At 41.5% G+C, this 25495-nt stretch overlaps 1 protein-coding gene across 1 annotated transcript; it reads left to right on the forward strand.

The window, feature by feature from the left end:
• The first annotated feature begins 302 nt into the window (after positions 1 to 302).
• LOC115157122 (desmoglein-2) lies at positions 303 to 24635 on the forward strand. Its single transcript, XM_029705097.1, has 14 exons — positions 303 to 613; positions 3394 to 3519; positions 4374 to 4529; positions 4631 to 4772; positions 5377 to 5540; positions 8224 to 8358; positions 8580 to 8765; positions 8954 to 9267; positions 9408 to 9550; positions 9731 to 9952; positions 10192 to 10425; positions 13229 to 13356; positions 21828 to 22151; positions 22347 to 24635. Exons 1-14 carry the CDS (start codon positions 563 to 565, stop codon positions 23541 to 23543), a joined length of 3522 nt encoding a protein of 1173 aa, XP_029560957.1. The 5' UTR covers positions 303 to 562; the 3' UTR covers positions 23544 to 24635.
• Positions 24636 to 25495: the final 860 nt, after the last annotated feature.

A 25495-nucleotide genomic window follows, 5' to 3' on the forward strand; every position in this document is an offset into this window, starting at 1 on the left:
GTTGTCCTTGTCCTTCCCAGCTGAAAGCGGTTTGGGAATGTGACAGTCCTGAGGTGAAGTTTAACACATGAGTGAGAGAAAACTGGATTCAAAATCAAGTCCAAATATTTTAGAGAGTTTGAATGATTGATATGATTTATATTTTGGAAGGCAAAATATCTTGTTGACCAACTATGAAAAATAAACCAATTTGTTTTCAAAGGTGATATCCATTCTATATTGTCACACAATAATAATAGCTTTCCCGGTCAGAGCTGTGCACAAATACTCCATCTACTGTATGTGAGCTGTGCACAAATATTCCATCTATGTGAGAATGAACCAAGCTTCGTCTTTTGCCTCGCCCTTTCTGTAATCAGCCTATAAGCGATGCTGTGGTGAAACTATTTGAGAGACGCCGCCTATTGCAGTCTGTATCATCAAAGAATAAAGAGTTTACAATTTAGAAAAGGCCGAAGTTTATATAGGCTACAACAGAAAATACTCAGCAGCAGATTTAAAGAATTAGGCTACACTTCAAGAGGGGAACATTTTACCTTTACCTTAGTCAACAATCTTTGTAATGGCCCGTGTAGCCACAGCCACTGTTTTATTATTGCCGTTCATACTAACGGTGAGTCAAAAAATCTTATTTTTCATTTTGTAACATGTGCTGGTAATTAGGTAAAGGCTACACGAGCAATAACGGCCCGTTTTTTTTTTTTTTTAGGTGTGACACTTCTCAGGCTGCCTCGATGTGAGCATCTCAATGACAATGTCGAAAAAACAGTTTTTATCGAATGAATTTACAGTTTTCTTTTTAGGATTGTAACCTTCACTTATCTGAAGAGAAAATGTACTTCATATGTCGCTATTTTATTACTCTCCCGTTCATATTTCGCGTGCAACACCGATTACGGACAACATGAGATTGAGAACAAAAACAGTTTAGCTGCGAAATGGTGCCCAGTGGTCATTTGCCTAGAGAAAGTCTGAACACGTCTGGTCATTGTCAGTGAAAGAACAGCTGGTGAAATACTTAGCTCCGATTTTAGAGAATGTCACTGAATAGGATATCTATCAACAGCTAAAATCGACACTGATATCACTATGACAACTTTCTCCTAGTTTAAATGTTGTGAAATTGATTTGTTCAATATTTTCATTGGGTCTTCTGCATACAGAAGAAAACTAATTTATCATATACAGCTTCCTGTCGTTGTGACAGTGAACGAAAACTATTAATAGCTTAAAGCGTTATACTTTTCAGTTCTAAGTATGCCTGTCATATGTCTTTGATCATGAATTGGCATAAACATGCAATTATAATTTGCCTTGGCATGAAACTACACATTAGGCCTTCAGAAAGTATTCATACTTATTCCACATGTTGTTGTGTTACAGCCTGAATTCAAAATGGATTAATCTATTTCTTAATAAATCTCGCCCATCAACACACAATAACGCATAATGACAAAGTGAAAACATGTTTTTAGAAATTTCTACAATTTTATTGAAATGTCATTTACACAGGTATTTACACCCTGAGTCAATATATGTTAAAATCACAAAAGCCAAGTCTTTCTGGGTAATATTGTACAATATTTGCACATTATTCTTTATAAAATTCTTCAATCTCTGTCAAGTTGTTTGTTGATCATTGGTAGACAGCCATTTTCAAGTCTTGGCATATATTTTCAAGCTGATTTAAGACAAAACTGTAAATAGGCCACTCAGGAGCATTCAATGTCATCTTGATAAGCAACTCCAGTGTAGATTTGGACTTGTGTTTTTGGTTATTGTCCTGCTGAAAGGTGCATTTGTCTTCCAGTGTCTGTTGGAAAGCAGACTGAACTTGGTTTTCCTATAGGACTTTGCCTGTGCTTAGCTCTATTTCATTTATTTTTATCCTATAAAAGCTCCCTAGTCCTTGCCGATGGCAAGCATACCCATAACATGATGCAGCCACCACCATGCTTGAAAATATGAAGAGTGGTACTAAGTGATGTTGTGTTGGATTAGCCCCAAACATAATGCTTTGTATTCAGGACATAAAGTTAATTGTTTTGCCATATTTTTTGTTGTTTTACTTTAGTGCCTTATTGCAAACAGGATGAATGTTTTTGAATATTTTTTTTCTCTACAGGCTTCCTTCTTTTCACTCTGTCATTTAGGTTAGTATTGTGGAGTAACTACAGTGTTGTTGATCCATCCTCAGTTTTCTCCTATCACAGCTGTTAAACTCTTAAGTATTTTAAAGTCACCATTGGACTCATTGAAATCCCTGAGTGGTTTCCTTCCTGGCTGGCAACTGAGTTAGAAAGGATGCCTGTATCTTTGTAGTGACTGTGTGTATTGATACACCATCCACATGTTAATTAATAGCTTCACCATGCTCAAAGGGATATTCAATGTCTGCTTTTTTGCAAGGAATTGGAAAACCTCCCTGGTCTTGGTGGTTGAATATGTGTTTGAAATTCACTGCTCGATTGAGGGACCTTACACATAATTGTATGTGTGGGGTACAGAGATGAGCTAGTCATTCAAAAATCATGTTAAACACTATCATTGCTATCAGTGAAACCATTCAACATATTTTGTGACTTGTTAAACATATTTCTACTCCTGGTTTTACATTGTCTTGCCGTAACAATGTGCGAATACTGAAGGCACTAAATCCATTAATCTGTGGTACAGACACTGAGGAAACAATCATGACCTGATATTTAAACATAGCTATAACTATTGTGCTAGAACTTACACTGAGTGCACAAAACATTAGGAACACCTGCTCTTTCCATGACATAGACTGACCAGGATCCCTTAATGATATCACTTGTTAAATCCACTTCAATCAGTGTAGATGAAGGGGAAGAGACAGGTTAAAGAAGGTTTTTTGAGACATGGATTGTGTATGTGTGCCATTCAGAGGGTGAATGTGCAAGACAACATATTTAAGTACCTTTGAACGGGGTATGGTAGTAGGTGCCAGGCGCTCTGGTTTGAGTGTGTCAAGATCTGCAATGCAGTTTTTCACGCTCAACAGTTTCCCGTGTGCATCAATAATGGTCCACCACACAAAGGACATCCAGACAACTTGACACAACTGTCTATGGGAAGCATTGGAGTCAACATGGGCTAGCATCCTTGTGGAACGCTTTCAACAACTTGTAGAGTCCATGCTGTGACGAATTAAGGCTAAAAAGGGGGTGCAACTCAATATTAACAATATGTTACTAATGTTTTGTACACTCAATGTGTAAGCTATTGTACAACTTGTAGTCTGCAGTTGTGAGTTATTTAGAAGCAATGCAGTGTTATTACGGTGTTATTATCACATTAGCATAAACCCCCTAGGCCTTCGTGGTGAGTCAATATTATAATGCTGTGTTTTTTCTTTTGTGTTTTCTGCAGTTTTTATGTGTGGTGGCAGCAGAAGGCGGTGGGCTAAAGCTGAGAAGACAGAAGAGAGAATGGATCATTCCTCCTAAGAGGTTGAAGGAGAATGTAGATTACACCAGCCAAGAGTACATCGCAAAGGTATGATCTGATCCTATACGTCTTACTCTAACTCATGGAGTGATTCAGATGTTTCTGACAACCATGAGACATGAAAAAGTCTGAGCATGGCATAGCTCTTTAGGCTACACATCGGATAAGTCAGTTGTCTGTCTAGAATGAATCATGCATAATAAGATCCATGAAGATACATGGCTTTAGCGTTTAGTCAAAATTAGCACTTTGAAAGTTTGTCGAAGTCCGTAGTTTGAACCAAAGAAGTGCTGAATGTTGTCTTGCTTTCTACTGATCAGGTTGGTTGCATACAGTATATCTGTGTCAGCCAGATGTTGTACTCTAAAGTGAAGGAATACCTGTGTAATCGTTATGTTTGTTATTTATATGTTAGGAACAAGCTGCTCAGAGATACAGTCCAATGTGCGGTCATACCTACAGTCACTGAGCAATGGTTTAGTCTAAAAACAAAACAAATCAAAATAAAATTAAATGTTATTTGTCACATGCGCCGAATTCAACAGGTGTAGTGAAATGCTTAATTACAAGCTCTTAACCAACAATGCAGTTTTAAGAAAAATACCTGCTAAGTAAAATAAAAAAATCTAAATAAATAGATAAGTAAAAAATAAGAAATAAAAGTAACAAATAATTAAAGAGCAGCAGTAAAATTACAATAGCGAGGCTTTATACAGGGGTTACCGGTACAGAGTCAATGTGCGGGGGCACCGGTTAGTCGAAGTAATTGAGGTAATATGTACATGTAGGTAGAGTTATTAAAGTCACTATTCATAGATAATAACAGAGAGTAGCAACAGCGTAAAATAACTCTTTCAACAACACATTCTGCCTGTATCTCTTTTCTACAACTTTTGTGACAGATTCGCTCTGATGAGCAGTACACGTCAAAGGTGACTTACTCACTGACAGGGATCGGTGCAGACCAAAACCCCAGGAGCCTATTCACTGTCAACCCAAATACAGGCATGGTCAGAATCAATGGCATTCTGGACAGAGAGAAGATACCTTCCTACCACGTAAGCTACCCACTAAAACCTAATCCAAGGCATGGAATGCTTGTGCTCAACATGTAAGAAATTAATGAATGTCTGATGTTCTAACATGGTCTCTCTGTTAGTTACTTGGAGTAGCGACATACAACAATGGAAGCAAAGCAGAGAAGGACATTGACCTGCGTATTTCCGTTGAGGACCAGAATGACTGCCAACCAGTGTTCGTTTTTGGCCAATCTGGATCCGTTAATGAGTCCAGTGCTGCAGGCATGTTCCAATTATTTTAAATGTTTCTATCAAACTTGATGAGAATTAGCAGCCAGAGTAGTGGTAATGGTTCAAGCTGTAGCTGTTGTAGTAGTAGTGTTATTACCAGTGTAATCAGTGAAATAGTCACAGAAGTGATACAGTAATAGTAGTAGTAGTCATCGGCGTCGTAGTAGTACAGATGTAGGATCTTAATTTGATCACTTTTGTTGCTGAGAATTTTACCTTCACAGCAGCAAATTCAAACGTTTAGTGTATTTGAGTTTTAAAAAGGCTTCTAAAGTTTGTAATGTCCACTTTGAAATGTCAGACTCTATTTGACCTAATGACCTAATGAAAAATGTATGAACCCCTACAAAAATGTGCATTCATTATAAAATGTGCATTCATTAAAATGTGCATTCATAATAATTCACATTTCCTTTTGCTGCAGGATTATTTTCCTGCTGTAGCAAACTGGCTCATATTAAGATCCTACATCTGTAGTAGTAGTGGTAGTGATAGTGATAGTGGGGGTAGTGGTAATAGTAGTAGTGGTAATAGTAATAGTACAGTAGTAGTACTGGTGTACTGCATAAGTAACTATTCCCTTGGTGAATTCCAGAAACCGTTGTCATGAAAGTTTTAGCCACAGATGCGGATGAAGTGAACACGCTACACTCTCAGATTTACTATAGCATAGTGCAGAAGAGTTCTTCAGATAGCATGTTCGCCATCAACTACCAGACTGGAGAGATCATGGTTCGCCAGACTACGCTGGACAGAGAGGTGAGAGAGATACCTTGGTATACTATTATACAGTGTACTGTGCATCTATGTTTTTATTTATTTTTATTTCACCTTTATTTAACCAGGTAGGCTAGTTGAGAACACGTTCTCATTTACAACTGCGACCTGGCCAAGATAAAGCAAAGCAGTGCGACACAAGCAGCAACAGAGAGTTGGAATAAACAACCGTACATTCAATAACACAATAGAAAAAAAGAAAGTCTATATACAGTGTGTGCAAATGGCGTGATGATGTAGGCAATAAATAGGCCATGTTAGCGAAGTAATTACAATGTAGCAGATTAACACTGGAGTGATAAATAAGCAGATGATGATGTGCAAGTAGAGATACTGGTGTGCAAAAGAGCAGAAAGTAAATAAAAACAGTATGGGGATGAGGTAGGTAGATTGGGTGGCTTATTTACAGATGGACTATGTACACCTGCAGCGATCGGTTAGCTGCTCAGATAGCTGATGTTTAAAGTTAGTGAGGGAGAAATAAGTCTCCAGCTTCAGCGATTTTTGCAATTCGTTCCAGTCACTGGCAGCAGAGAACTGGAAGGAAAGGCGGGCAAAGGAGGGGTTGGCTTTGGGGATGACCAGTGAGATATACCTGCTGGAGCGTGTGCTGCGGGTGGGTGTTGTTATCGTGACCAGTGAGCTGAGATAAGGCAGAGTTTTACCTAGCATAGACTTATAGATGACCTGGAGCCAGTGGGTCTGGCGACGAATATGTAGCGAGGGCCAGCCGACTAGAGCATACAGGTCGCAGTGGTGGGTGATATAAGGGGCTTTGGTAACAAAACAGATGGTACTGTGATAGACTGCATACAGTTTGCTGAGTTAAGTATTGGAAGCTATTTTGTAGATGACATCGCCGAAGTTGAGGATCGGTAGGATAGTCAGTTTTACTAGGGTAAGTTTGGCGGTGTGAGTGAAGGAGGCTTTGTTGCGAAATAGAAAGCCGATTCTAGATTTGATTTTGGATTGGAGATGTTTAATATGAGTCTGGAAGGAGAGTTTACAGTCTAGCCAGACACCTAGGTATTTGTAGTGTCCACATATTCTAGGTCAGAACCGTCCAGGGTAGTGATGCTAGTCGGGCGGGCGGGTGCAGGCAGTGAACGGTTGAAAAGCATGCATTTGGTTTCACTAGTGTTTAAGAGCAGTTGGAGACCACGGAAGGAGAGTTGTATGGCATTAAAGCTCGTTTGGAGGTTAGTTAACACAGTGCCCATAGAAGGGCCAGAAGTATACAGAATGGTGTCGTCTGCATAGAGGTGGATCAGGGAATCACCCGCAGCAAGAGCGACATCATTGATATATACAGAGAAAAGAGTCGGTCCAAGAATTGAACCCTGTGGCACCCCCATAGAGACTGCCAGAGGTCCGGACAACAGGCCTTCCGATTTAACACACTGAACTCTGTCTGCAAAGTAGTTGGTGAACTAGGCGAGGCAGTCATTTGAGAAACCAAGGCTGTTGAGTCTGCCGATAAGAATATGGTGATTGACAGAGTCGAAAGCCTTGGCCAGGTTGATGAAGACAGCTGCACAGTACTGTCTTTTATCGATGGCGGTTATGATATCGTTTAGTACCTTGAGCGTGGCTGAGGTGCACCCGTGACCAGCTCGGAAACCGGATTGCACAGTGGAGAAGGTACGGTAGGATTCGAAATGGTCAGTGACCTGTTTATTAACTAGGCTTTCGAAGACTTTAGTGAGGCAGGGCAGGATGGATATAGGTCTATAGCAATTTGGGTCTAGAGTGTCACCCCCTTTGAAGAGGGGGATGATCGCGGCAGCTTTCCAATCTTTAGGGATCTCGGACGACACGAAAGACAGGTTGAGCAGACTGGTAATTAGGGGTTGCAACAATGGCGGCGGATAGTTTTAGAAAGATAGGTTCCAGATTGTCTAGCCCAGCTAATTTGTACAGGTCCAGGTTTTGCAGCTCTTTCAGAACATCAGCTATCTGGATTTGGGTGAAGAAGAAGCTGGGGAGGCTCGGGCAAGTAGCTGTGGGGGGGGGAGCTGTTGCCTGAGGTTGGGATAGCCAGGAGGAAAGCATGGCCAGCTGTAGAGAAATGCTTGTTGAAATTTTCGATTATCATGGATTTATCGGTGGTGACCATGTTACCAAGCCTCAGTGCAGTGGGCAGCTGGGAGGAGGTGCTCTTGTTCTCCATGGACTTGACAGTGTCCAAAAACGTTTTGGAGTTAGAGCCTCAGGATGCAAATTTCTGTTTGAAAAAGCTAGCCTTTGCTTTCCTGACTGACTGCGTGTATTGGTTCCTGACTTCCCTGAACAGTTGCATATCGCGGGGACTATTCGATGCTATTGCAGTCCGCCACAGGATGTTTTTGTGCTGGTCAAGGGCAGTCAGGTCTGGAGTGAACCAAGGGCTATATCTGTTCTTAGTTCTACATTTTTTGAAAGGGGCATGCTTATTTACGATGGTGAGGAAGTTACTTTTAAAGAACGACCAGGCATCCTCGACTGACTGGATGAGGTCAATATCCTTCCAGGATACCCGGGCCAGGTCGCTTAGAAAGGCCTGCTCGCAAAAGTGACCACAGCACTGTATGCATTGTATGCATTGACACTTTCACAGCCAATAATGTTGATATCTACAACAATAAGTAACTAACTATAAGCTCTATTATATTTCTTGATTGTCTAGACCCAAGACACCTACATCCTGACTGTAAAAGGCTCAGACATGAACGGAGCAATGGGTGGAAACTCAGGAACAGGACAGGTGGTCATTAAAATCCTGGACATCAACGACAACATCCCCACCCTGGAGAAAGAATCTGTAAGAACTCAACCTCTCACCACTTTTCTGATCTCTATTCAGTATAATAGTGTTTTTATATTTATTATATTGTAGCAACCATAACCTAGCAGCCTCGTCGAGAAGTTCAGATCTCTTGGCGCAATGGCTAACGTGTTGGCTTGACAGTTGCTGGACACCCGAAATTCACTGCAATATGTTGCTGGGATGTATGAACTTTTGATGTGTGAATGTGTTTTCAGTACGAGGGGAGTGTGTTGGAGAACACGGTCAATGTGGAGGTGCTGAGGATCAAAGCCACTGATCTGGACCTGATGTACACTGACAACTGGCTGGCTGTGTTCACCATCATCACAGGCAACGAAGCCGGCTACTTCACTATCACTACAGACTCCAAGACCAACGAAGGCATTATTATGATAACCAAGGTATGGGCTATGATTGAAGATTGACTCAGGCTTGAATTTAATAAAAAGCATATAGAACATTTTCTTTTAAATGTAATTCCAGCCTCAGTGTCTTGTAACTACTAGTCTTCTCAATTCTCATAATATTCCAACATTGTTGGTATCACTTGACTCATTCTACTGTTTATCCTTGCTGTTTGAATCTAAAGGCACTGGACTACGAGGAGCTGAAAGTGCTCAACCTTGCCGTAAGTGTTTCCAACAAAGCAGTGTACTACTTTGGCTCCTCCTCTACGAGTGGAGGGATAGGAGGAGGAGGGGTTGCAGGCGGGGGTATGACGGGCAGTGGTAAGACCTACCCCATCAAGATCAACGTGATCAACCAGAAAGAGGGCCCCAAATTCCAGCCAATGGTTAAAGTGGTGACCATCTCTGAGGACTCCACCACAGTCACCATTAACAAGGTCATCACCACCTACGCAGCCATTGACAGTGACACACTACTGACTGCTACCAATGTTAGGTGAGGTCCCAGATGTTTTCATATTGTTTTATCAGAGTAAATATTATGTGATGTGATTTTCTGTTATGTTAATCTCCATCTTACTAAAGGATAATTTAGTTGATCCTAATTGTGTGCTCTTGTCATTATCATTTACTCAGGTATGCCAAAAAATCCGATGTAGACAACTGGCTGATCATCGATGAAAAGACAGCAGAGATCAAGCTGAACAAAGTGCCTGATCGGGAGTCCAAATACCTGGTCAATGGAACATACTACGCCAAGATAATAGCCATCACAACCGGCAAGTACCCATACTAATAATCAATTTGTCCTCATGCCATTCTGTAAGATATCAAGAAGTCAAGAAATCTGTCCAGAACATTGGTCACTGAAGATGCACTCTAGGACCTTTGCTCCACTTGGAGCTAAAAGAGAATAAGTCAAGTCTGTATGTAATTCTGTATTTTCTTTTGGTGTCCAGATCTGCCATCCAAAACAGCCACAGGGACAATAGCTATCCAGGTGGAGGACTTTAACGACCACTGTCCCATACTGACAGCTACGGCTACGACCATGTGCCTGGGGGACACTGCTGTGTATGTCAAGGCTGTGGATGGGGACACCTTCCCCAACGGAGCTCCCTTCAAGTTCAGAGTGATTCAGGGGGACAGCAAACAGAAGTGGACAGTGGAGCACCTCAATGGTAACATAACTATCTGCTTCCTAAACTTGGGGTTTAGGAAGCAGAAAGACAGTATGGAAAGCTTCATCAAGGGGCTGTTTTGGCTTTATTTTGTTGAGCCTGATAGAATGTGTTTTAGAGAGCAGTCGTAAACTAAAATTAAATTACGTATTGTGGTGTGTTTGAATGGAATTGGTGGATAGATTTGATTTCTAGATTTGTATAATTCATGTTTGTTTTGTCTCTCATATTTATTTTAGGTACCACTGCCATTTTACGAGACCATGCCCACATGTGGCCAGGTCACTACAAGGTTGCTGTGGAGATCAGTGACCAGCAGGGGAAGGCCTGTGCAGACATCCAGATTCTGAACGTGGTTGTGTGTACCTGTGATCAGGTCAATAAGGTCTGCTTTGCCAGGGAGACGGACAAGGACGTCACATTAGGAGCATCTGCCATCCTGCTGCTCCTTCTGGGCCTCCTGCTGTTGCTGCGTGAGTAAGCCCTCTGTTAACTTCATACTCTGTTGGCTTCCTCAAACTGCCTATTTGATAAAGAGCTAGGAAGGAGAGACTGCTTCATAATGCTGCTGAGTAACCTATTTCAACATGTTTTGAGTGATTAGTAAGTTGGGTAAGACAAGTCACTAGGCAGGTTTCCATTGACCCAGGTTTATTCGACAAAAGCAATGTCGCAAAAAAATATATGTTGACATGTGTAATGGAAATGGCAGATATACATGTAGGAGACATTTTCTAAAGATTGACAACATTTTTATCCGTTCTACAGGGGTGGATTTTTATTTTGTCCAACTTTCTTTATTGCGACAAATGATGAAGGAAACAGTGTTTTTTGAGTAAATTATGATTGTTGAATCATTTTGAAGGTATGCGATGCACTTGATTGTCACGCCCTGACCATAGAAAGCCCTCGGGGTTCTCTATGGTGTTTTAGGTCAGGGCATGACTAGGGGGTGTTCTAGTCTTTAATTTCTATGTTGGTGTGAGTATGGTTCCCAATTGCAGGCAGCTGATGATCGTTGCCTCTAATTGGGGATCATACTTAGTGTGGTCCTTTTCCCACCTGCGTTGTAGGATATTGTTTGTGTTTAGTGCTATGTGCGCTACGAACTGCATGTTCGTTTATTTATTTGTTGTTTGAAGTTTCACCTCAATTAATATGTGGAACTCTACTCACGCTGCGCTTTGGTCCGCTCATTCTTACGACGAACGTGACAGAATATCCCACCACTACAGGACCAAAAAGGAGAGCTGGAGCATAGGAGGACAGCGACGACGCCGTGGTCCGCGGCCACAGAAACCCCAAGATTTTTTTGGGGGGGGCACAAGGGGCGGTCGGTCGAGCCGAGGAGAGCCAGAGCCAGAGACCGTCGGGGAGTCGATGGAGTAGTGTGAGGAGGGATATCGGAGAGAGATGTTGGTTAGGTGTATTCTGCAGCGCATTCGCCCTGAAGAGCGCCTTCCCAGCCCGGTACGTCCTGTGCCGGCTCCCCGCACTCGCCCTGAAGAGTGTGTCATCAGTCCGGTTCAACCTGTGCCGGCTCCACGCACCAGGCCTCCAGTGCGCCTTCCCAGCCCGGTACGTCCTGTGCCGGCTCCCCGCACTCGCCCTGAAGAGCGTGTCATCAGTCCGGTGAAACCTTGCCGGCTCCATGCACCAGGCCTCCAGTGCGCCTCCCCAGCTCGGTACGTCCTGTGCCGGCTCCCCGCACTCGCCCTGAAGAGCGTGTCATCAGTCCGGTGAAACCTGTGCTGGCTCCACGCACCAGGCATCCAGTGCGCCTTCCCAGCCCGGTACATCCTGTGCCAGCTCCCCGCACTCGCCCTGAAGAGTGTGTCACCAGCCCTGAGTCCTCTGCGCCGGTGCCCAGTCCAGGCACGGCGTCCAGTCCCGCTCCATGGCCGGAGACTTCCTCTGCTTCTGTGCCCAGTCCGGGCATGGCGTTCAGCCCAGCTTCATGCGGATCCGCATAAGCGGATGCTACGTCCCGCACCGGAGCCGCCACCGATGCTAGTTGCCCACCCTAACCCTCCCCATCCAGGTTCAGGTTTTGCAGTCGGAGTCTGCACCTTTGGGGGGGTACTGTCACGCCCTGACCATAGAGAGCCCTCAGGGTTCCCACCTGCGTTGTGGGATATTGTTTTTGTTTAGTGCTATGTGCGCTACGAACGGCACATTCGTTTATTTATTTGTTGCTTTGAAGTTTCACTAAAATAAATATGTGGAACTCTACGCACGCTGCGCTTTGGTCTAGTTATTTAAACGACGATCGGGACAGTGATGTCATCACGCTTCTATAAAACTCCACCCCACATTTCATTCTAAAAGCATACTTCTTGCTTAAGCCATTTTTTTCAACTATGAAAATTATGTTTTCTTTGCAGGACAAGGATTGTCCTGACTTTCAAGAATGCCTGAATTGTTTCGCCTTGCTTTTATGATTGGCTAGAAAGTTTCACCATCCAATTATTTCAGATTTACAGGAGTGCAAGTTTCACCATGGCACGGACCATGCACAGGATAATTGTTTGAATTTAGCAAATGTTTGTAAATGAATGCATTCTGTTCATTCTGGCTTTCGCGGGCTACCTGAAACATGAAACAGATAGAGGGCATAAGCTACTGTCACCAATTTATTAGGCCTAATGTGCAATTTGCCTAAATGGAAAATGGAAACACCCCTTTTTTTTATTCAACACTGTACACTATTACAAAGAAGGGTTCAAAATAGGTTCTTCAGCTGTCCCCATACGATAACCCTTTTGGTTCCAGGTAGGAACCTTTTTGGTTCCAGGTAGAACTCTTTTGGGTTCCTTGTAGGGTTCCTTGTAGAAGGGTTCTACATGGAACTCAAAAGGGTTTTACCTGGAACTAAAAAGGGTTCTACCTGGAACCAAAAGGGTTCTACCTGGAACCAAAAAGGGTTTGTCAAAGGGTTATCCTATGACAGCTGAAGAACCCTTTGAGGTTCTAGATAGCACCTTTTTTTCTAAGAGTATAGATTTTTTAGGTGTGACGTCATTACGTTTAGCTGTTTTTATTGACTCAAGATAGTTAAATGGAAACACACAATAGCATGCAATGGTCGCATCAATTTTATATTCTAACTTTTGAAATGTTGACAACAAATCACTAGACAAGGTAATGTAAACATAGCTATTGATGGGTTATGTCTACAACCCTTTGTCCCAAGGCATTCAGACCTCTCACCTAACAGCATGTCTTGGGCTTTGTGTTTTGTGAACATTAGTTGAAATTTGGAATGTGTGTTTACAGTGGTGCCCCTCCTGCTGCTGTTCTGTCTGTGTGGAGGAGTGGCGTCCATAGGTGACTTTAAGGCCATGCCGTTTGACACTAAAGAACACATGATTCCATATCACACCGAGGGACAAGGAGAAGACAAGGTATTTTATACATGATGGCACTGCCAATGGATGACATCAAACTGTTCTAGAGTTTGTAAATAAGAATGATCTTTGAACATATAGTATCAGTCAAAAGTTTGGACACACCTACTCATTCAAGGGTCATTCCTTATTTTTACTAATTTCTACATTGTAGAATAATAGTGAAGACATCAAAACTATTAAATAACACATATGGAATCATGTAGTAACCAAAAAAGTGTTAACCTATATGGGACCGGCGGGACGAATTCGTCCCACGTACGTAACAGCCAGTTGAATCCAGTGGCGCGATTTTTAAAACGTTTGAAATACTATTACTTCAATTTCTCAAACATATGACTATTTTACAGCTATTTAAAGACAAGACTCTCGTTAATCTAACCACACTGTCCGATTTCAAAAAGACTTTACAACGAAAGCAAAACATTAGATTATGTCAGGAGAGTGCCCAGCCAGAAATAATCAGACACCCATTTTTCAAGCTAGCATATAATGTCACAAAAACCCAAACCACAGCTAAATGCAGCACTAACCTTTTATGATCTTCATCAGATGACACACCTAGGACATTATGTTATACAATACATGCATGTCTGTTCAATCAAGTTCATATTTATATCAAAAACCAGCTTTTTACATTAGCATGTGACGTTCAGAAAAAGCATACCAACGCAAACTTCCGGGGAATTTACTAACAATTTGCTAAATTACTCACGATAAACGTTCACAAAAAGCATAACAATTATTTTAAGAATTATAGATACATTACTCCTCTATGCACTCGATATGTCCGATTTTAAAATAGCTTTTCGGATGAAGCACATTTTGCAATATTCTAAGTACATAGCCCAGCCATCACGGGCTAGCTATTTAGACACCCGGCAAGTTTAGCCTTCACCAAAATCACATTTCCTATAAGAAAAATGGTCTTACCTTTCCTGTTCTTCGTCATAATGCACTCCCAGGACTTCTACTTCAATAACAAATGTAGGTTTGGTCCCAAATAAACCATCGTTATATCCAAACAGCGGCGTTTTGTTCGTGCGTTCTAGACACTATCAGAATGCTAAATCACGGTCGCACGCATGGCGCAGAACGTGACAAAACATTTCTAAATATTCCATTACCGTACTTCGAAGCATGTCAACCGCTGTTTAAAATCAATTTTTATGCAATTTATCTCGTAGAAAAGCGATAATATTCCGACCGGGAATCTGCAATTAGCTAAACAGCCGAAGGTAAATACTCCACGGGGTCGAATCGCGCACGCGCCTAATTCTATTGTCCTCTGATGCGACACTTGGAAAAGGAGATAATGTGTTTCAGCCTGAGGCTGCCTCGTCATCGTTCAGGTTTTTCCCGGGTTCTGAGAGCCTATTGGAGCCCTAGGAATTGTCACGTTACAGCTAAGATCCTGACTCTTGAAATAAACAGAAGCAAGAACAACAACACCTTGTCAGACAGGGTACTTCCTGCATGAAACCTTCTCAGGTTTTTGCCTGCCATAGGAGTTCTGTTATACTCACAGACACCATTCAAACAGTTTTAGAAACTTTAGGGTGTTTTCTATCCAAACCTGAACAATAATATGCATATTCTAGCTTCTGAGTTGGTGTAGGAGGCAGTTAAAAATGGGCACATATTTTTTCCAAAATTCTCAATGCTGCCCCCTAGCCCGTAGAGGTTAAACAAATCAAAATATATTTTATATTTGAGATTCTTCAAAGTAGCAACCCTTTGCCTTGATGACAGCTTTGCACACTTTTGGCATTCTCTCAACCAGCTTCATGAGGTAATCACCTGGAATGCATTTCAGTTAACAGGTGTGCCTTGTTAAAAGCTAATTTGTGGAATTTCTTTCCTTCTTAATGCGTTTCAGCCAATAAGTTGGCTGAGTTGGTATACAGATACATCATGAGATACGTAATCAGAGAGCGCAACAGAACATTGTACTGTCTACACTCGGTTTGTTGTTTATATTAAAACATTTTCATTAAATACATTTTAATCAGAACTAAAGTTTTGTTGCTAAGGATTCCACGACGCGGTTAGCCTTTACGGCTGGGACTGCAAGTTTGTGTTCCATTTTTGGGTGGATTCCGCGAGTGCTAGCTGGCTGTACTACAGACACCTGTTGTCATCATGGGAAAGACTCATTGTTATCTTTTCGTAAATCAACTGGTTGCAGTAAAGTGCCAACCTGGATACCAAGGAGATCCTGAGGGAAATCACCGAGTACCAAAAGCTTATGGAGGAACAACATACTCCATCATGGAAAGAGCCGACTACCTCACAAAATAACTTTAACCCAACAAAAAGAAGTAAAACAGATTCATCTACAGACACAGATGATTTACTTACCGTTGAAGTAGAGGCACGTGCTCTGGCTGGAATCCATGCAACACTGGAAAAGTTGTGTGAGGAGGTAGCAGGGCTGAGGGGGAGTTTAGCCAGAGTGAAATTCTCACGCTCCAAGGAGAAAACAAGGCACTCACAGCCAAGGTAAAAATCCACAATTCCAACATGGATTGTCTACTCAGGGAAAACAGGGTGATGAAGGAGTCGCTACTAGACATACAAAGTTGTAGCATGCGTGAAAATATTTGATTTTATGGGATTCCTGAGGACGCATCCAATAATCCAGAGGGCACGATCAGAGAATTCATGCAATCCGCCTTGGAACTTCCTATAGAGACTGTAAACAAGGTGGCTGTCCACCAAGTACACAGACTTGGAGCTCGGAGCGACAAGACCAAGTGTCCCCGACCGATCATCGCAAAATTTCAACACTACCAACAAAAGGAGCTGATCAAAAGCAGAGGAAGGGAGCTTAAAGAGATCAAATTCGTCTCAGTGACCAAGGGAGATAAACGAACGTCGTAAGAGACTGTATCTGGTACAAAGGCAACAAAGGGAGAAGGGTATGCGTGCCTTTCTCATTGTGGACAAACTCTTTATAGATGGGCAGCTATTCCGAGACAGCTCCATAACACCATGGCTGTACTAAATTCTACAGGGACTTCAGGTTACGAAAAAAAGAAAGTATGGGAACTGTAAAAATGAAGTGGATATGAAGTGGATATGAACACACTGCTTCACAATTCCAGTGTTTATATTTTTAGAGGAAGCTAATTATTTTAGGCATATGTTCTCTTTTCTATCTCGTCCTCTCCCACTGAATGAAGATTACGGTAAGGAATTCTTTCCAAATAATATAAAAAATTGAAAATTAACAAATGTACAGAAAGATCAGTGCGACGGCCAAATTACAGAGGAAACACTTTTTGAGGCTATTAGATCCTTTCAGTCTGGAAAAACCCCAGGGCTTGATGGCATACCGGTGGAGGTATATCAAGCGTTTTTTGATACACTAAAGGCTCTATTGTTAGATTGTTTTAACTACTCCTATAGAAATGGTAGTCTGTCAGGTACTCAGCAGGAAGGTCTGAATTCTCTATTAATTAAAAAAAGACCCAGATGGCAAATATAAAAGACCCAGTCTATCTAAAAAACTGGAGGCCCCTTACACTTTAATGTTGTGATGCAAAAATTCTAGCGAAATGCATAGCACTCGAAATTAAAAGGGTTTTTACCAGGTATTGATCATCCTGATCATACAGGTTTTTTACATAGACGATACATTGGAGATAATATACAACAACTACTAGAAATAATAGAACATCATGAAACATCTAAGAAGCCAGGCCTGGTATTTATAGCGGATTTTGAAAAGGCATTTGATAAAGTAAGAATGGATTTTATTTATAAATGCCTGGATTTTTTTAATTTCGGTGATTCTCTTATAAAACTGGTTAAAATAATGTATAGCAACCCCAGGTGTAAAATAGTAAATAACGGCTACTTCTCAGAGAGTTTTGAATTGTCAAGAGGAGTTAAATAAGGGTGTCCACTGTCACCATATCTATTTGTTATGGCCATCGAAATGCTAGCTATTAAAACCAGATCCAATAACAACATTAGAGGATTAGAAATCCAAGGATTAAAAACAAAGGTGTCCATGTATGCTGATGACTCAAGTTTTATATTAAGTCTGCAAGCTAGATCCCTGCATTGTCTCATTGAAGATCTAGATAACCTTTCTGTACTAAAACCTAATTATGAGTGTACAGTATTACGTATTGGATCTTTAAAAAATACAACTTTTACATTACCCTGCAGTTTACCTATAAAATGGGCTGATGGTGAAGTAGACATACTTGGTATTCATATCACAAAATATGTAAATAAGCTCTTCACAATGAATTTGAATAGAAAACTTGTAAAATAGACAAGATCCTGCAACCATGGAGAGGTAAATACCTGTCTATTTATGGAAAAATTGCCCTAATTAACTCCTTAGTCATTTCTCAGTTTACTCACTTACTTATGGCGCTGCTTACTCCCGATGATTCGTTTTTCAAATCATATGAGCAAAAACTATTTTGCTTCATCTTGGATGCTAAACCAGACAAAATAAAATGTGCCTATCTATATAATGAATATAAATTGGGTGGGTTGAGATTATTAAATATAAAAGCACTAAACTTCTCTCTAAAAGCTTCACTTATTCAAAAGTTTTACTTGAACCCTAAATGGTTCTCAAGTAGATTACTAAGAAAAGCTCACCCATTGTTAAAAAAATGCCTTTTTGCCTTTGTGCAGATTGCCATGTCTCATTTTCGATGAATTGAAAATTATACTTTTTTCAAAGTATCTCTCTTTTTCAAACAAGCATTGCAGAGCTGGCAACAATTTCAATTGTTTATCAACCAGGAAATGTGCTGGTTGATAAAATACCTGTATTTATGGGAAAGATGTTTGAAACGGGTATATTGTTCTTAAATGATATTGTACATTGGAATGGTAGAGTTATGACATTCATGAAGTTCAGAATTGTACGGGAAGGTCTGCTCAATCCAAGAGTACAACCAATTGATTACTGTCACAGGTTCCAACGAGAGTGGTGCCCCTCCTCGGTCGGGCGGCGCTCGGCGGTCGTCGTCGCCGGCCTATTAGCTGCCACCGATCATTGTTTCTGTGTCGTTTAGTTTTGTCTGTCTGTTCCGCACCTGTTTTGTGTATGTCATTAGTGGGGACTTATTTAATGTGTGTTTTCAGTTGGGATTTTGTGCGGGATTGTTTATTGTCTACATTGTGTTACCGACAGTTTTGTCGAGCGATTTACCGGCTGCGCTCCTTGCGCCTTGTAATTATATTTTGTGTTTTATGGGCGCAGTTCAAAATACGTGAACTTTGTATAGCGCCCTGTGCTTTTCGGCGTTTGTGTGTGTCAGTTGTATTAAAAGACACTCACCTCCAGCACCTCTGTCTCCTGCATTTGATTCCGCCTATCCGCCAGTCCAAATCAGACGTGACAATTACATCATTACCCCAAAAATGGAAGAGGCAGGTGGCAGTGGGAGGAGGTAGGGAACTGGTCTGTCTGCCCAATATAAAGGATCAAAACTGGCAGAGGAATAAAAATAGCATAAATAGGAAAGTATACCAGTTTCATTTTAGAACCAGGATGTTGACAACTGTGCCATACAGATTGCAAAATATTTGGGAAGAGATTTTTGATGTACCGATTCCATGGTACAGGGTGTCTGAAATTCAAGACTTTGTGCTTTTCAGCTAAAATTATTATATAGAATTCTTGCCACCAACAAAATGTTGAATATTTGGGGCATAAAATCATCGAAGCTCTGCACATTTTGTTGTGAGGATACAGAATCAATAGACCATTTATTTTTGTATTGATCTCAGGTAGCCTCTTTCTGGTCTTAGGTTCAGGAATGGCTGAAAATGCATAGCATTGATCTAAAATTTACCCTAGAAATAGTACTGTTAGGAGATCTGGAGAGACCAGCAGAGATAGATGGGATGGGCTGCGGGAAGCTGAGGGTTGGGATGTGGAATTGGAGACAAGTGGGAGTGGAGTTTCTGTGCGGGAGATAGAATGATGGTCAAACATAAAAGTAAAGAAAAAAAAGTGTAAATAAAGCATAATTAAAAGTATGTTTGAATGACACTGAGGGGCAGTGTTTTTACAACTAATGCCGGTTTGCCTGAGGCTGATGCCGTGCAAGTGTTTGTACACATGCATATACACACACTCTCATTCAAATAAACGCATACAAGAACACACACATACATGTAATAATGCCAGACTTGCACACAAACATATACAGTTGGCATTGCTGATTTCTTCGGTCTTTGAATTTTTTCTCTTTAGTTCATTCTCTTGGTTGTTGGTGCATTGGGGGGTTCTTGGGGGTGGGGAATGGAATTAATTGTATTTTTTATTTTATTTTTCTTCTTGGGAGGGGACCGTGGGAGGGGTCTCGAATGGTTGAGGGACAGCTATTGGGGAACTGTGGGGTGATCTTGGAGGGTTCGGGTTCACGTTTTTGGCCTGGTGGGAGATCTGTCAATGTGCCCTTGAGCAGGGCATTGACCCTGGATGCTTCTGTGTGTCGCTCTGAATGGGAGTCTGTTGAATGACTGGTATGGTGTAGTTGTTGAGCGGCTCCACTGCAAGTATATTGTATGTTTCGGATATTCAATAAAAAAAGTGTTAAATAAATCAATAATATTTTATATTTGAGTTTCTTCAATTTAGCAACCCTTTGCCTTGATGACAGCTTTGCACACTCTTGGCATTCTCTCAACCAGCTTCATGAGGTAGTCACATGGAATGCATTTCAATTAACAGGTGTGCCTTGTTAAAAGTTAACTTGTGGGATTTCTTTCCTTCTTAATGCGTTTGAGCCAGTCAGTTGGGTTGTGACAAGGTAGGATTGGTATACAGAAGATAGCCCTATTTGGTAAAAGACCAAGTCCATATTATGGCAAGAACAGCTCAAATAAGCAATGAGAAACGACAGTCCATCATTACTTTAAGACAATCCAGAAAATGTTAAGAACTTTGAAAGTTTCTTCAAGTGCAGTCGCAAAAACCATCAAGCGCTATGATGGAACTGGCCACAGGAAAGGAAGACCCAGAGTTACCTCTGCTGTAGAGGATAAGTTGATTAGAGTTAACTGCACCTCAGATTGCAGCCCAAATAAATGCTTCGAAGAGTTCAAGTAACGGACACATCTCAACCAACTGTTCAGAGGAGACTGTGTGAATCAGGCCTTCATGTTTGAATTGCTGCAAAGAAACCACTACTAAATGACACCAATAAGAAGAAGATCCTTCTTTGGGTCAAGAAACACGAGCAATGGACATTAGACCGGTATAAATATTTTGGGTTCCAACCGCCGTGTCTTTGTGAGGCTCAGCTCTGTTGGCTGATGTCCACATGTGTGGTCCCCCCTCGTGAAGCATGGAGAAGGAGGTGTGATGGTGTGGGGGTGTGGTGCTGGTGACACTGTCTGTGATTTATTTAGAATTCAAGGCACACTTAACCAGCATGGCTACCACAACATTCTGCCAATCCCATCTGGTTTGGGCTTAGTGAGACTATCATTTGTTTTTCAACAGGCCAATGACCCAACACACTTCCAGGCTGCATAAGGGCTATTTGACCAAGAAGGATAGTGATGGAGTGCTGCATCAGATGACCTGGCCTCCACAATCACCTGACCTGAAACCCAATTGAGATGGTTTGAGATGAGTTGGACCGCAGAGTGAAGGAAAAGCAGCCAACAAGTGCTCAGCATATGTGGGAACGCCTTCAAGACTGTTGAAAAAGCATTCCAGGTGAAGTTGGTTGAGAGAATGCCAAGAGTGTGCAAAGCTGTCATCAAGGCAAAGGGTGGCTCCTTTGAAGAATCTCAAATATAAAATATGTTTTTATTTTTAAGCACCAGCTGTCAGAGCAGCTCACAGATCACTGCACCTGTACATAGCCCATCTATAATTTAGCCCAAACAACTACCTCTTCCCCTACTGTATTTATTTATTTTATTTATTTTGCTCCTTTGCACCCCATCATTTATTTCTACTTTGCACTTTCTTCTACTACAAATCTACCATTCCAGTGTTTTACTTGCTATATTGTATTTAATTTGCCACCATGGCCTTTTTTGCCTTTACCTCCCTTATCTCACTTCATTTGCTCACATTGTATATAGACTTATTTTTCTACTGTATTATTGACTGTATGTTTGTTTTACTCCATGTGTAACTCTGTGTTGTTGTATGTTGTCGAACTGATTTGCTTTATCTTGGCTAGGTCGCAATTGTAAATGAGAACTTGTTCTCAACTTGCCTACCTGGTTAAATAAAGGTGAAATAAAAATAAATAAAACATTTGTTTAACACTTTTTTGGTTAGTACCTGATTCCATATGCGTTATTTCATAGTTTTGATGTCTTCACTATTATTCTACAATGTAGAAAATAGTCAAATTAAAGAAAACCCTTGAATGAGTACGTGTGTCCAAACTTTTGACTGGTACTGTACATTTATTATGTTCCATTTCCAAGTTGAAATTTGACCCACTCCTTCCCCCTCACAGGAAGTTCCACTCCTGCAAATTCCTGTGGCGATAGATGGCTCCATCAAAGTCTTTGACTTGGCAAACATGGGATTAATAAGAGATGCAGGGGCTGCAGGAGGATCAGCAGGAGGAGTGTTCGGGGACGGCTTCACCCCATCCGCAATAAACACATGGGAGCACAAACATTCCCATGGCTCCCACCAGCTCAGTGGCAGAGTGAAGGTGAACTACGGCGTGGGTATAGGAACCATGACTGGACATGAACACTTCTCCAGATATGGAGCTGGAGCTTATGATGGGGTCGCTCTCTCCGAGGGAGTCCTAGAGGAGTACTACTCTGCAGTGAGTATCTTAGATCATGATCGTTTGAAGACCACTAAAAGTGTGTATGCATTAGTATTGAGATTATACTGAGTCGGTGAAAGTGAACTTCTTGGATTACTCCTTTGACATAGGAGTTGAGGGCAGTGTTATTGTAGCCATTTTGATTAAATGTGTTAGGAACAGATACAGTATATTATCATATGACCTTTACAGAAGGCCAATCATGCTGCGCAGAACGACCAACAGAGAGATGACCTACTGATCTACGACTACGAAGGTCAGGGGTCACCAGTAGGCTCTGTTGGCTGCTGCAGCCTACTGGGGGCCGATGACGACCTGGACTTCCTCAACGACCTGGGGCCCAAGTTCAAGACCCTGGCCAAGATCTGCCAGGGGTCGATAGCTATGGAGGCGGGGACTGTCAACATGTCTGTGTCATCCCCTAGACCTAGGCCCACCACATCCACCCACACAGAGGTCAATAGAGAAACAGCTCTCAATGTCAACACCCTGAACACCTCATCCACCACCTCCACCTCCTCCACACCCCTACAGGAGAACCTTGTTACTCGGGCCCAAGGATCAGCCACCATCTGCAAGGTTCAGGAGAACAAGGTGATGCCCAACAAGACCCTCTTCATCCAGCAGCCCCCTATGTACTACACCGCTGCCCCCACCATGTACATGGTGGAGCCCCAGCCCCAGTTGGTGCTGGTGGAGCAGAGAGGGGGAGGTGGTTATGTCCGTGCCCAGCAGGCGGTAAGCCAGGTGGGGGTAGGGATGGGTCAGGGGGTGGTGCAGGTAGAAGGGCTCCATGGTGCTCAGGGCATGATTTTACTGGAGAGGCAGGTAGGAGCAGGTGGTAGTGAGGAAGGACAAGGTCATGTTGTTATGGGCGCAAGCCAGGTCTTACAGGGAGCGGGCCACACTATTATCGGGGGAGGTCACATTATTACAGAGACGAGCCAAACCATTACACGGGGAGGCCAGGTTCTACAGGGGGCAGACCAGACCATGATCGGAAAAGGCCATCTATCGCCAGGAGGAAACTTCTCACAGGGAAGCCTGTCCGGGTCCAGGAAAGTGCTGGTTGTTGAGAGCGGGTCTGGGTCAGACTCGGCAGCAGGGTGCAGCACAGGCTTAGGGGCTGCCCAGGTCACCATGCTGCAGAGAGGCCAGGGGTTAGAGGTCAAATGTCATAGTGTAGAAGTGAGAGGTCAGAGTGGTGCTTCCTCGTTGAGCTCCAGCTCCCTGTGTGGCACGGCGGGGTCAAACGAGGCCTCTGCTACTGCTGTCAAAGTCACCACCACGCCCACAGTTGCACCCTGTAGCAGCAGCCACACCGCTGTGGTGCAAGAGAAGAAAATATCTGTCACTGAGAAATACGTTGAGACCAGTACTATAGCGTAGAAAAACAACTTCACATCAGCTTGATAACATACTGTACACTGTGGGTTTAAAGGGGATTTCTTTTTAGTCAATAAAGCAACAATCCAGGGAGAGAAAGAGATAGAGAGATAGAGGTACTGGTGCTCTCTTCTGGTCTGAAATACAGGAATTCTACCCCTTGTTTGATAACAACTCTTTTATAACACTTTTAGTTTTTATTATCACGATTACCAGATAGTATATAATCCTAAATATGATTCATTGATACAGTGTGAATTAATGATTGAGTTGAAGATACTTGATTACAGAAGAAGAAATTGAATAAAAATAATGAAATCATGGAATCGAATCAGTATTTGAAAGGAGTGAAATATTTTTCTAAACATTCAAATGTTGTGGTGGGTGATGTATTAATTGTTCAGGTGAGAAAATGTGTCTATCTTTGATAAAGCTTTTTTTTACTGGGATTGTCAATTCTTTATCTAATTCATAGTTCAGTAGGTCAAGGTTTCCAAACGGGACATACAAAATTATTGTACCAGAGAAGTGTGGGACCTGTCAAAAAGCCCTTATTTTTCTCTAATAGTTTACATTTTAAGCCAAAGAGTGTCTCGTTTTTCTGTTGGGTCTCATATGCATTAATTTATCCCATTATATTCAAGTTATTGATGTTAAATGATGCCTATATTTTTGTTCATCTCAACATTCAAGCTAAAAATAGAGATTATGTAAGATTTGTACCATGGGCTTGGCTTATTATGCACTGATATGCATTAAAGCAGGGGTGTCAAATGTGTTTTGCCCCTGGGGCCGCATTCAGTATTCAACGAGGTTCGGGGGGCTGCATTGAAAATGTGTTATATTTCTCGCTGTGAAAATGTGCAGTTTCTTTTCTCTATCCATAGTTTGGGGAATTGTCAATGCTCCCTGACTGCCTTTCATTTCAGTGATTATTAGCGAAGCGAGCTGGACACAGTCAAGTTTCTGTATGATTGTAGGTCCATTATCAATTCTACACAGTTTCAATTTGGTTTTAGTCATTTTAAAGTATATTGATAACATACTGTGTTATCAATAGTTTGTATCCCCCCACAAATGATTTGAGTAAAAAAATGTAAAAAATAATAGTAAAGAGTGTATATATATATATATATATATATATATATATATATATATATATATATACATATATATATATATATATATATATATATACATACAAATCATTAAAATCCAGACGGAAAATATTTATACAAGAAGCAATCTAATATCACACAGTAATAATAATAAAGATTATTATTATTATTGTTGTTTTTTTACTCAAAGAACCCGCGGGCGTTATGTTAGACACCCCTGCATTAAAGTATGAGTTTGATGTTGCTGTTAATGCTACTGGTGTTTTTGACAATTCTGACCTGGCTGCAAGCTTTCATGTCTAATATATTATACTGTATGTGTCATGAGATATGGCGTCTGCCTGCAGTATGTCTGTCCTTCATTGTGTACTAAAAAGTTTGATTAAACGTTTTCTGATTTTGAGAGAATAATAAACTTGAACATATACCAGACACATTCAGTTAGTCATGTGTTATGGTTTCATGTCATTTCTTTCTTAGAATCTCACTCCTGTAGTGTTTCAGTGGTTCTTCAGGGGATTGAGAGTGGAAAATCCTGTTTTATAGTATCACTCTTATCACACCTTGACATCTTTACATACTGTAGTTCAGATGTTGTCACTGCTCAACCAAAAAAAACTAAAGATGACTCTACAAAAGAGGACTTTACAAGTGTTAACCTGTTTTCAAACGACACACTGACTCACCTCCCACCACCCACACCCAGAATTCATTGGGAAATCTATTGATTTTCAGAGTTGATCAATATTATCACAGATGAAGTACCAGAGGAATGTTAAAGGAGTATTTGATTCCATAAGGATGTTAAAACCAGCTGAATTGCTGCTGTGATATGGT

The sequence above is a fragment of the Salmo trutta genome, chromosome 21 (genome assembly GCF_901001165.1).
Source record: "Salmo trutta chromosome 21, fSalTru1.1, whole genome shotgun sequence".
NCBI classification, from domain to species: domain Eukaryota; kingdom Metazoa; phylum Chordata; class Actinopteri; order Salmoniformes; family Salmonidae; genus Salmo; species Salmo trutta.